General features: G+C 43.7%; 1 protein-coding gene across 10 annotated transcripts in view; it reads right to left on the bottom strand.

Moving 5' to 3' along the window:
* Positions 1-2,007: 2,007 nt before the first annotated feature.
* Positions 2,008-13,599, bottom strand: part of HOPX (HOP homeobox) — a 50,291-nt gene continuing 38,699 nt past the window's right edge. For all 10 annotated transcript variants that reach the window (XM_063914604.1, XM_063914599.1, XM_063914606.1 and 7 more), the window contains one exon: positions 2,008-2,506. In XM_063914604.1, coding sequence (XP_063770674.1) covers positions 2,429-2,506 — 78 coding nt within the window. In that variant the 3' untranslated portion in view covers positions 2,008-2,428. The remainder of the gene's footprint in view (positions 2,507-13,599) is intronic.

Genomic DNA, 13,599 nt, shown 5'->3' with positions numbered 1-13,599 from the left:
ACAGAGAGGCGAGGAAGCTGCTGAAGGGACACAGGGCATGGTGCTGCTGGTGGGACAGAGGTGGTGAGCTCCTGGAGTTACAGAGGCAGAGATGTATAGGGCATTATGTGTGCATTATGTGTATAAGCAACACTTCTGTAGAAATTTGGGGTCATTCCGAGTTGATCACTAGCTGCCGTTGTTTGCAGCGCAGCGATCAGGCTAAAAATCTGCATTTGTGCGCATGCGTATGCACCGCAATGTGCACGCGCGTCGTACGGGTACAAAGGCCGTTGTTGTTTTACACAGGTTCTAGCGAAGTTTTCAGTCGCACTGACGGCCGCAAAAAGATTGACAGGAAAGGGGCGTTTCTGGGTGTCAACTGACCGTTTTCAGAGAGTGTTTGCAAAAATGCAGTCGTGTCTGAAAAAACGCAGGCGTGGCTGGGCGTTCGCTGGGCGGGTGTATGACGTCAAATCCGGACACGAATAGGCTGAAGTGATCGCAAGCGCTGAGTAGGTTCAGAGCTACTCTGAAACTGCACAAACTATTTTTGCAGAGCTCGGCTGCACATGCGTTCGTACTTTTGCTAAGCTAAAATACACTCCCCAGTGGGCGGCGGCATAGCGTTTGCGCGGCTGCTAAAACTAGCTAGCGAGCGATCAACTCGGAATGACCCCCATATGTGTAAGGGGCACTACTATTTTGGGCATTATGTGTAAAAGGCACAACTACTGTGGGCATTATGTGTAAGGAGCACTACTACTACTACTACTACTACTACAGGGTGGTGCCAAAAACCCTATCACTGGCGCTGACTTCACCCAATGGGAGGGGAGAGGGAAGGGGGGTAGGTGGTGGTGGAAATGAGTTACGTCACCTCTCCAGGAGCATTTACTATCTGCTGATTGTGCTGGAGGATGATGGCGTAGTCGAGCCTGTAACTATCATGCTATTTGGACTGGAGGAGTATAAACAAAGTTGTTATGTTCCTTCATTATGAGATGGTCTGGCACACAACCTTTGTTTATTACAGTCCACCTGTTGTCCATATATAAGTCCTCTCCACCAGGCACTCCGTGCTAAGCACCCGTGTATTTGGGGGTCCTTCTGGTCATGGATGCCAAACCCATAGCTGGATCAGCGGAGAGTTGCTGAAAGGGATGTGCCATACTTTATCTGGGTACCCCAAGTAAGTGTACCACAGCACCTCAAGGCAGTGGCGTAAGTTCGTCCCAGTTGCCCGGAGGCAAGACAAATATTGGTGCCCCCCTATGTCCTATATTAAGATGTGTGTGTGTGTGTGTGTGTGTTCTGAAAAAAATGTATATACTGTATTTATACATTTAATTGTCTTTTATTTTGAATCACACATTTCTTAGCAGTCATCCCAGGATTAGAACCCATGACCTGTTACACTGACAGCAGACACTTTACTGATGGAGCTATTTGCTCCAGAAGAGGAAGCATGAGAATTTTAACTATATGAAGTTACATGTAATTGTCAGAGAAGTATCTTCATATGCAGTAGTTAAAATTCTCATATTTCCTATACAGGAGCAAACTGCTTCATCAGTAAGGTGTCTGCTTCCAGTGTTATAGGTTGTGGTTTCTAATCCTGGGTGTGACACTTGTAAAATGTGTATATTCAGTATAATAGAGAGGGTGTGATTTGTAAGGTGCAGGGACCAGTGAGGAAGTCGGCCACTGAAAAGACAGCAGCGGCTATCAATTAACTTAATTCAGTGGTGTCACAGAATGGGAAGAGAGGTACCCCCCTTCAGAACAGGAGCCCGGCGGCAGATGACTCCGTTGCCTCCCAGAGTTCTGCCTCTTCCTCAAGGGTTTCACAACTACAGACTGTTTCAGCTGCACAACTACAGATAGACTGTTTCAGCTGTGTACAGGTTCTGCAGTGCAGGATTTTCAGTTCACCACATGAAATGCTGTAGTGACAGCCCCCAAAAAACATAAGAAAAAGTAGAATTTTTTCCCCTAAGACAACTGCAAGGAATGTCATCCGACAAATAAGTATAAATGTGTTATTTATTGGATGTTTTCTATTAAACAGTGATAGGCCTGTTGAAGTAGAAGTAGCTGGTAAACACTTATAACTTTCTTCACTGTAGCTATCCAATTCTACATTTATAACTATAAATAATAATATATGAACTCATTATTAACCAGTTTATAATTTATCTGAATATTTCATGTGTACGTGTTTAATGTGTCCAGTACAGTATGATAACCAAGAGTATATATTTTAAATATATTATATTTGAATGTATATACTGTACAAATATGTTTAGACAATTATTTTTTTACACCTATTGCATAGACAAAAACAAAATAGACTATATTAAGGTTAAAGTAGGTTTCATATCTGTAGAAAAAATAAAATGTGTTTAAGTTTAAAGCATTGCGTAAAATCTGCTTGATGAAAACTCCTCTAGTCCATGACTGATCCACATTCTGAAGGAAGACCTTCTGACCTTCTCCATTTGGATAATCGATGTCTGAACCATTTCTAGGAGAAAAGAAAGCAAAATTACATTTTACCAAGATTTTTTTAGAAGATGCAATTAAACTTAAGGGGGGGAATGTAATAGGGTGTAAGAATCAGGAAGTGAGACATTTTGTGGGTTATTCAGGTTTGCTAGCAAACAAAAAAAGTTAGCAATTGGGCAAAACCATGTTCCACTGCAGGTGGGGCAGATGTAACATGTGCACAGAGAGTTATATGTGGGTGGATTATATTTTTTCTGTGATTATCAGGAGATCACACACAAAACTGGGGGATATGGACTGTTCTCAGGATCTGAAGTCTGAAATTAAATATAACCTGGGCTGATTGTACCTTTTTTCCGCAATGAATTAATTCTACACGTTACTGCAATAGGAGAAAGAAATCAGAGGTTTAGGAGTAGAATATTTTTTTTACTTGGTGGAATATATCATGTTGGAGGGTTAGGAGTTTAGGATATAATTATTGGTTCCTACTACTAGGGGATAAAATGAATGATGAAAAAATATAAAAATAATTTAGAAATTTTAACTTGAAAGACATGCAAAGTTTACAATGGGACTTTGTACACTAATAATGGGGGTCATTCCGAGTTGTTCGCTCGCAAGTGAATTTTAGCAGATTTGTTCATGCTAAGCCGCCGCCTACTGGGAGTGAATCTTAGCATCTTAAAATTGCGAACGATGTATTCGCAATATTGCGATTACACACCTCGTAGCAGTTTCTGAGTAGCTTCAGACTTACTCGGCATCTGCGATCATTTCACTGCTTGTCGTTCCTGGTTTGACGTCACAAACACACCCAGCGTTCGCCCAGACACTCCCCCGTTTCTCCAGCCACTCCTGCGTTTTTTCCGGAAACGGTAGCGTTTTTTCCCACACGCCCATAAAACGGCCTGTTTCCGCCCAGTAACACCCATTTCCTGTCAATCACATTACGATCGCCAGAACGATGAAAATGCCGTGAGTAAAATTCCTAAGTGCATAGCAAATTTACTTGGCGCAGTCGCAGTGCGGACATTGCGCATGCGCATTAAGCGGAAAATCACTGCGATGCGAAGATTTTTACAGAGCGAACAACTCGGAATGACCCCCAATATGTGGGTTATTTGGACACAAAAACCTTCCATGCTTTTACTCATGTCCCATAGAGATGCAAGCAGAAGACAAGCATCCTATCATTGTGGCAGAACATTGCACCTAATTTGATCTACTCCTAAGATATTCTAAAGTACTGATATACAACTACCCAGTGTCACGGGGACTGGGTTTTGTGAATCCAGATTTGCGGCTTGCAGTTTGGTATCGGTGACTTTAAGCAGGATTAGCTGAGCAGGCTGAATGAAGGTCTTTTTCATTCATTTTCTAAGGAGGTTCTACGGGTGCCCTAGCTGTTTACTCGTTAAAGTGGTTGCGTCGGCGGGACCTGTACATCTGTGGATGAACGTCTGGTGGAAACCCGGATAGGAGGACTGTAGACTGGGAAAACTGAGACTCGCTGAGAGAGATGGTGACTCGGAGAGGTCAGCATGCGAGGTGAAATAACCGGGTGTAGATCCAGCGATCCAGGCGAGAACTCATGAAACCGGATGCTTTAGAAGCAATGCTGTGGAGCACAGAGAACTAGCACACACAAGGCTGTGTGAGAGACGTTGCAGTGGCGATTGCTTACCCAGAAATCCCCATATTTATACCTGTAGACTGTTTCCCATTGGTTTTGCAAACCTTACAGGTGACTGAGTGTTTTAGATTAGCTGATCCTTCCAAGGGGGCGATGCCCATCCCAGACCTCTGCAGCTGGAAGCTGCACAAACGTTTGCTGCTGCCTCTGAGACCTCTCCTCCCAGACATGCCTGCAAGTTGTGCCCCTCGCCAGCAGCCCGCACCCCACCGGAGGGACCGAACCAGTGCGTCTGGACAGGTAAGTACTGCTGTTCCCGAAACCCAACCCGCCGGACCGTGACACCCAGGTTCCAGGAACTAACTTTAATTGTAATAATGTTCTAATACTATGACTTGATAAGATTATAGGTCAACAAGAACCAGAAGTGAAAAGAGGCATGTTTATCAATGTTATATTTCCATAAGTTATAGCACGTCTGACATTGTAAATGTAACAGGTCATTTCCTGAAGATGGTAAATGATGGATGATTTTGTGCACAGGCTTATATTTGTTCTCTGTTATTGGCTAATTCTTGGTTGTTTTCATAGATAAAATGTATGATAATTAGCATAGATAATATAATATCTAGCAAGTTTGGAGAAAATATTTACACATTCACTATTTATTACAACTTTATTATATTACACTGGACAAAATGAATATACCAAAAAAACGTAACAGCAATATTATACAAATAGGAAAGTAAGTACATCACAAATGTCCACTAGGGGTCAGCAGAGTATTAATTGACATCTTATAGCCAACAAAATATAGATTCTTGTTTTTTTCTGAACCCTAGACTCCTAAATCCCTAAGGATTGCTATGCAGATTAATAACTAACAAAGCAAGTCAGTAAACTACTCCACAGCCGATCGAAAGGTAAAACAGAATTTGATACTACAAAAAGTAACAAAGCAAGACCATATTCCTTAACTAATTAACCCAAACCCATTTTAGTAACAGAGCAAGACAATACCTACCTACAGCACAGACAGTACTTCATGTTAACTTCAATGACAATTCCAACTGCCATCAGCGTACATATACATATATCTAAGTGCAAGTGTAAATGTGATTTCTACTTCTCTTATCATGTATGCAGTAGGACAGAGTTCAGAACTGTAACTAGACATTCTAGTGCCCCTGCCAAGGGAGAATAGTGGTGCCCCTCCCCCCTATTTTGGTAGAAGACAATGCTGCCTCACTCTTAGTTGGAGGGTTTCCATCCCTCTACAAGAGCTAAGACTAGTCTCCAGCCCTGTGCTTTTCTCTCTAAGCTGTTCTTGTGAGTGTGATACGATATACCGGTGGATGGGATGCCGGCAGTCATAAGACCGGCACCGGCATCCCGATGCTCAGAATCCCGACAGGGTTCGGGTAAATATGCTTACCAAGGGCCCAAACACCACACACCCTGCACCCATTTAATTATACTCACTTCCTCCTTGGCTCAGCGATGTCTGCGGAGTGGCAAATATCACTCAGAAAATGGCCACTGCGGTTATTTTCCAGTGATTCATGCATGCGCAATAGAGATGTCCCCGGGAACTCTGCACAGGTGCCATGTTCTTGGAGACTTGGCATGTGCAGTAGACTCTGGCAAAATGCCAGAGTCTACTACAACATCAGAGATGAGGGGGCCCCCTACTCTCTTCAAGCGCTCCAGCTTACCATACTATCCCTTGGTAAGCTGGGACACAAATTAATTACACAGGTTCTGTGGCTGGCTGACTTCAAGCCTGAATTTCACCTGGTTTTAATCAGCCACAGAACCTGTGTAATTCATGAGCACCCCAGTATAAAGCAATGACATGGTAAGCCGATCTGTGAGTGAACATTCTAGATCAGCACTGGCCAATTTGTGGCTCTTTAAACTTGTAAATGTGGTTCCTAAGTACCAGCTGCAGGAGCTCCAGACACAGGCAGGTTTGAGTTGGTCTTCAGCTAGTTGATCCAAATCTGGAATAATGCAGAATAAAAGACTAATCGGGAGCAGCTTACTTCTGTGTGATGTGAGCTCCTCTGTATGCAGCCCAAACTATCAGAGGTGGAGCAGGGCAGGCACAATGCTGATCTTCTATTCCCTGCACTGCAGAGACTGAGTCTCCAGCTGTACAGTGGATGAGGAGTGAGAGGGCCTATGGGGGAGAAGTCATGAGCAGGGCCAGTATATTTGAAGTGCATATGGGGAGGTATGATAGCATGGGAAAAGGTCTGTGCAATATATATAGATATTTTTTGGTCTTTGACTTATTGGGAACCCCTGCTCTAATCCACCTTTCCACTAGCCATACTGATATTCAATTTATATTGTTTTATTGATTATTAAACATGCTGCCTTCCTCTAACCAGGTCTAAACTTAATGACAGTCACATATAATAAACATATCTATTTCCCCCAAAGTAGGCCATCATTAAATTAGTAACATTACCAATTAATATGTAGACCTAATTATTTGTTAACGTTAATCACTATCAACATTCATAATGTCAATACAGAAATGTCCAGTTATAATTAAAATGTAGTTAAAATGTTGGCATCTAACACATTCATGTGATTGATGCTCCATGGACCAACCCGCCCCATCATTCATATCTACTCACAAGGGGTGGTGAGTGGGATGTAGCCCAGTTTCACTTTCAGCTTGGATGTGTAGTTTGTAGCTCCTAGTAGTATATTTACTAATGTTTGATTATAAGTTTTGGGGGATTTTGCATTTGGAGATTTGTTAAAGGCAAAATCGAATGTAAAATTGATCCATAATTGAACATTAGTTAATTTACCCCCTAATCTGTACTGGATTTATCCTCTTCAGACAGACTTGGGGACTCCTTATTGTACATACAACAAGCTTGGCCCATCTTCAAAGCACAAGCAGCTCGGACTTTGTAAGGCGGAGGAGAGCAGAACTGGCTGCAGACTTGATACATTTTATATAATCTAATACAATTACTCACAAGATTGTATCATCACGTGGCTATGCTTATATTTCAACGGTCTGTTATTTATCTAGGTCATATCTGTCAACAAGAAAGCCATTTAATGCTAGGTACACACTAGATGATCCTCCATCGTGGCCAACAGCATGACCATCAGAACAATGCAGATTGGCCGTACACACTATACTGTGTAGGGCCCTTCAGCATGAGTTGTAGTTTTGTGAGAGATCACAAAACTACAACTCACCTCTCTAGCATGCGGGGGGGGGGGGGGGGGAAGGAGCAGGGCAAGGCAGCCCCACATGTGGGGTTCTCTCCCCCTCCCGCTGAAATGCGAGTGCATCGTTAAACAGCGATGTGCTCGCATCTTAATGGATGCCTCCTGCCTCTACAGCCTAGCTGTGAATGCAGTCGCTGGGCTGCCATGTTTCAGGTGACGCAGCCACTGCAGCTTGCCCCACAAATGGTCCGGACACACCTGCGTTGTCTGGACCATGCCCCCGCCCCCTCCGCCCCCCCAACGCCACCACGATGCCCCTAAAATGCTGCAGGGATGCCCAGTCCCTGTTCCCCCGCTTGATCACATGCAATCGCAATCTAAGTCCTCACGTGAGACCACAATTGAAGTCCTCGTGCATGCGCGCAGTGGCGTGCATGCATGAGCAGAAGTGCGGAAATTGCCAAATAGAGATTTCCACACTTAAGCGTTTTATGCTGAATCGGCTCCATAATGCGCAACCGTGCAATATAAATCATTCAGTGGCCACATCCAGGACTATGCTGTCATTAAAGATACTGGGCTAGATGCATCATCGCTTGGAAAGTGATAAAATGTAGAGTGAAAAAGTACCAGCCAATCAGCTCCTAACTGCCATGCCACAGGCTGTGTTTGAAAAATGTCAGTTAGGAGCTGATTGGCTGGTACTTTTTCACTCTCCATTTTATCATTTTCCTCAAGCGATGATGCATGTAGCCCACTGTCTGATGTGCCTACACTGAGAAGGTGCAAGGAACGATGCACGGGACGATGTGGACGATTTGTCAAATCGTCCAATATATCGTCTATCATCTTCCCAGCTTCACTTTGTTTGCTGCAACACATTATATGACTTCTCAATATCTTCTCTTGTCAGTTGGTAGACTCCCCCTTTTTTCTGTTCATTAATTGGTGTTATTCCTGTAACAGCACTGCACAACATTTTTTAGATACATATTCATTTTTATTTGTTGGTTGCTGTACATAAGAGTGTAATTGGTGTTTTGATACGTTTATTGTATATGTATATTTTTATAGTATTACATTTATTCGTATATAAATGGATTTCAGGTCCTCCACTGCTGTGTATTGTATATATTGTATGTTTATGTGGGTTCTTGACAAACTTCACACAACAACTTTGATCTAGGTCGTCAGAGTAATATACCTTTTCTTTTTTATCCATTTGCATCCACTTAAAATGTTTAGGGCAGAATAACTGTAAATAAAGCTCTCACTATGGCCATTAATCATGCACTAATATGCATCATAAACAGTAATGGACAGTAGGATCCATATAGAGTATTATAACCGTCACTGATGGACCCTGATGCTATTAGTTACTTTATTGTAACATGACCTATTTTGATATCTTCTGCCACTTTACTGTATGTTCTTCAACATTTTTATCTAAATTAATCAATAAAAACATATGGAATAGTATCAGTACAAATCTATTATAAATAGTTTTTCTTTTGTGCTTTTGTTCTTAAAAACTAATGGTCTGTACAAATGATATAAAATGTAATAATTTCACTTATACATTTAAGAAATCAGTTTATATTTACAGTAGTATATTAGTAATATACTGTATCTATTTACACTTCAAACACTTATTCAGAAAAAACCCCCATTATCAATACACATTCAATTTATATAAACAACCAGTCTACTATTAACATGTAACATTCTGTCTCTGTGTTCTTAAGCAACTCTACATACTCTTGATAATTAATCGTTCCTTTTACGCTAAGCCAGTAGCATAAATTTCACTTAACTGGAAGACCTGCAGTATGGGTAGCCCCGGATTTCTAAACACTTTACCTTACTGTGGGCTACCCCAATCAGTCCACTATCCATCCAAATGAGTTTTCTATTATTGGTCATCAGTTATCATGTCGACATTCATGTCAACATGAGGATGTTGACATGGTCAAACAGCAGCCATGCTTCGCATGTTGACACTGGCCATGCCGACATTCATCATGTCTACACGGATGATATGTCAACATTACGTACTGTTGACAAACCGTCCCTGGTGGTCTAGTGGTGTCTAATCATTCTCCCAACAGCTGCAGCTGCTCCAGTGTTTTCTTCCAGGTCCCAGTGGTCACATGAGAATGAGTTCTGTCAGCAATGTCTCTGCAGCATCATTACAGTAAGTATTTAGGGGTACATTTACTAAGCAGTGATAAGAGCGGAGAAGTGAGCCAGTGGAGAAGTTTCCCCATCAACCAATCAGCAGCTCTGTATAATTTTATAGCATGCAAATTATAGATGTTACTTCAGTGCTGATTGGTTGGCATGGGCAACTTCTTCACTGGCTCACTTCTCCGCTCTTATCACTGCTTAGTAAATGTCCCCCTGAGCCCCTTACCCCTAGTCTATACTCTTCCCCCTCCCTCTAGTGCCTAGCCATCACCCTCTCACAGCCTAATCCTAACCTTTCCCGTAGCCTATCCCTAACTCTCCCGGCAGCATTAGACATTTCCCATGGTGACAGTTCAGTTGTTGACATTGTGAACATGTCAACACTCTGTGAATGTCAACAGGGTGGCTGTCAATATTTTGGACCATGTCAACATTCTGTTGCTGACATTGTGGTGCCAACATTATTATTGTCAACACGGTTACTGTCAACCTTCTGACCAAATTCCATCCAAACTGTGGGGGTTATTGTGATTCCGTAACAACTACTGATTATTGGTACTTTGCAAATGCGCAGGACCCATTCTGTACATGCGCAAACAGGTCCTAAAGGTAGCAGGATGGCAGCAGACTGTAAGTGATTGACAGTCTGCCACCGTTTAGGGGGAGGGAAGAGGCCAGGGATCACTGCCGAGATTTCCTGGCCTAGGTGACAGGTGGCTTGCACGGTACCATGGGTACAAGCCGTCCAATGGTGAGTGAGAGACAGTGGCGGATCTAGACTTTATTTCTAGTGGGGGGGGGGGGGCGGTTTAAGAATTTGAACCCCTCCCCTCTACTCATAGCTTCTTTCATTTAGTTATGCCCCTCCCATTTACTTAGATAATTTACTTATTACCAGTTATTTATATAGCGCACACATATTCCACAGCGCTTTTACAGAAACTATTTGGCCATGATTCACATCAGTCCCTGCCCCAGTGAAGCTAACAATCTGTATTCCCTATGAGATGTACTGTACACACATTCACATTAAAAGAAAACCCCTGGCCGCACTGGTTCTCCACTGCAGCCCCTAACCTCTCCTGCTCTGAATCCTCAACAAGTGGAAAAACACAATGCATGCAACAAACATTCCAGAACCGCAACTGTCTACAGTAGCAACCTGACGCTCTCCAGCTGCTGTTACAGTAAGGCGTGGCATGCTGAAACTTGTAGTTCAACAGCAGCAGAGTTCTTGCAGATGACCTAAAACTGCATTAGGATATAATTATGGACTAATTAAAAAAAAAAAGCCTTTAGCACACAACCTTTTAAGTTTAATCATATTACGGCAATATTGTGGAGCATGTGCTTTCTCCTGCTAGTACCCTTTGCTAATGATGGGTTTTCCTTGGCATTCCATGTACACAGCAGCGTAGATACTATAGCTCATTAAATATTAACTTGACTTGTTTTAGTAACTGAAAACTCTTGCTAAATGCACACCAAGAGGTACATTTACTAAAGCTTCTAAAACAGAGAATTAGTGATGTTGCCCATAGCAACCAAACACATTCTGCCTATCACTTCTCTATTGCCTTTTAGAAAATGATAAACAGCATGTGATTGGTTGCTATGGGCAACATCACCAATTCTGTGTTTTAGAAACTTTAGTAAATTTACCCTCAAGAATCACCACCCTGCCACGCTAGCCACAATTATATGCAACAAGCAGTCAAGCATTTCATATAGTACCCTGACCATGCTGGGACGTTATTAGCTTAAGTTTACACAAAAGCCAAACCTGTGTGATAGCTCTTATTGTTATGCTTGGTGTCCCTTACTTACACAAGTAAATCCTTTTTGTTGCCCTCCCCAGGGGCGGAACTCCCGCAGACAACGGAGTCTGTTGCCGCCGGGCTCCAAGCCCTGAAGTGGGCACTTTACCTCCGTTGTCCCTCATGTTCCTGCGGTATAGAGGAGCCAGTGAGCATGCAGCACACCACTCCTGCAATTGCACCCCGTAAAATGCCGACATGGACCCCGTGCTGTGTGTTTGAAGGAGACGCTTCAGCAGCAGTATTACACAGCTAGTGCACGGTGAGCCGCCCTGGCTCACCTGTCCTTTACACCCGTGCGCTGGCTTCTGAGCGACCTCGGCAGCAGAGAGGGGGTGTGCAGACAGGGGAGTTGAATAGAAGTGTCTCCACTCCAGAACGTTATGGGATGGTGAGGTGGGCAGTGTGAGGGACAGGGAGCTATGCTGTCTAAGGCTGCAGCAGCACTTGTGATGGTGCCTGAGGTGGACGGAGCGCAGTGGAGTGGGAGGGAGCTGCCGGATGGTGTCGGACGAGGCACCACTTTCACTACTTGTAGTGAAAATTAAAGCAACGTGCTGCTGACAGTGAGACTTTGATGAGGCACCAGCGGGTGGTGCCCAGCCCCAAGGTGGAGCCAGATCATCATCAAAGGAAGTCAGCAAGTGGAGGAGAAGGAAGCCCACTACCAGCTGTGACTGAAATGGATTAGAGCCTGCAGAGCTGGAATTGAAGACAGGTCTGTTTAGTCTTGCCACTTCTCACACAAATCTCTATAGAACCCATCAATATTTATAGAGGGATAAAAGTCCCAGCCCTCATAGTAATAAAGTCCTAAAACTAACCCTCCTACCCCCCTGCTTACCCCTCTCCCTAGTGTCAAACCCGTACCCTCCCATCCCCCAGCCAACCCTCCCCCTAGTGCCTATCCCTCCTGTCCCACAGCCTATTTCCCCCCTAATGTCTAACCCTAACCCTTCCCTTAGTGCCTAACCTTAACCCTCCCATCCGGCAGCAATACCTTCCCCATAGTGCATTAACCCATCCAGCAGCCTAACCCTACTCATAGTGTCCAACCCTAATCCTCCCCTAGTGCCTAACCCACCTGTCCCACAGCCTAACCCTCTCCCTAGTGCCTAACCCTAACCCTCCTGTCCCGCAGCCTATTCCCCCTATTGCCTAACCCTCCCGTCCCGCAGCCTAACCCTTCCCCTAGTGTCTAACCATAACCCACCCCCTTGTGCCTAACCCTCCCATCTATCAACCATACCCTCAGCCTAAACCTCCCATCCTGCAGCCTAGCCTGGCCCCTAGTGCCAGGAAGGGGCACCAAGACTGATCTTGCCTTCGGACAATTGGGATAAAGTTACGCCCATGGTCTTCAGGACACAGCCCTTTCTTGGTTCTCATCCTACCTATCTAATCGCTCTTTCAGTGTTCACTTCTCTGATTCTACTTCCTCTTCTCTACCTCTATCAGTTGAAGTACCGCAAGGCTCAGTCTTAGGTCCTCTGCTTTTCTCAATCTATACCTCATCTCTTGGTAAACTAATCAGCTCCTTTGGATTTCAGTATCATTTGTACGCTGATGATACTCAAATCTACCTATCCTCCCCAGATTTGTCACCATCTGTATTGGCTCGTGTCACTGGATGCCTGTCTGCCATTTCATCTTGGATGTCATCTCGCCACCTCAAACTCAACATTTCCAAAACAGAATTAATTATTTTCCCACCAGCTAAGAGTAGTTACCAACCTGATATCTCCATAACTGTTGACAATGCAACTATCCACTCTACCCCACAAGCTCGTTGCCTAGGTGTCACCCTTGACTCTGAACTGTCCTTTGTTCCACACATTCAATCTGTCTCTAAATCATGTTACATGCACCTTAAAAACATATCCAAAATACGCCCTTATCTTACACAAGACACTGCAAAAACTCTAATCCATGCACTCATCATCTCCCGCATTGATTATTGTAATAGTCTCCTTACTGGTCTTCCCAAACATAGGCTCTCACCACTTCAATCCATTTTAAATGCAGCTGCGAGGCTAATCTTCCTCGCCAGACGTTCTTCATCTGCTGATCCGCTCTGTCAGTCCCTCCATTGGTTACCGGTATTCTACCGTGTCAAATATAAAATACTTTTACTTACATACAAGGCTATTAACCAAACTGCACCATCATACATCTCCTCACTCATCTCAAAATATCTCCCTACCAGACCTCTCCGCTCTGCACAAGATCTGCATCTCTCATCCACATGTATTACCTGTTCCCACTCAA

This window comes from Pseudophryne corroboree, chromosome 1 (assembly GCF_028390025.1).
Source record: "Pseudophryne corroboree isolate aPseCor3 chromosome 1, aPseCor3.hap2, whole genome shotgun sequence".
NCBI lineage: Eukaryota > Metazoa > Chordata > Amphibia > Anura > Myobatrachidae > Pseudophryne > Pseudophryne corroboree.
Note: the sequence above shows the minus strand (reverse complement) of the source record. Positions and strands in the feature narration are given on the sequence as shown.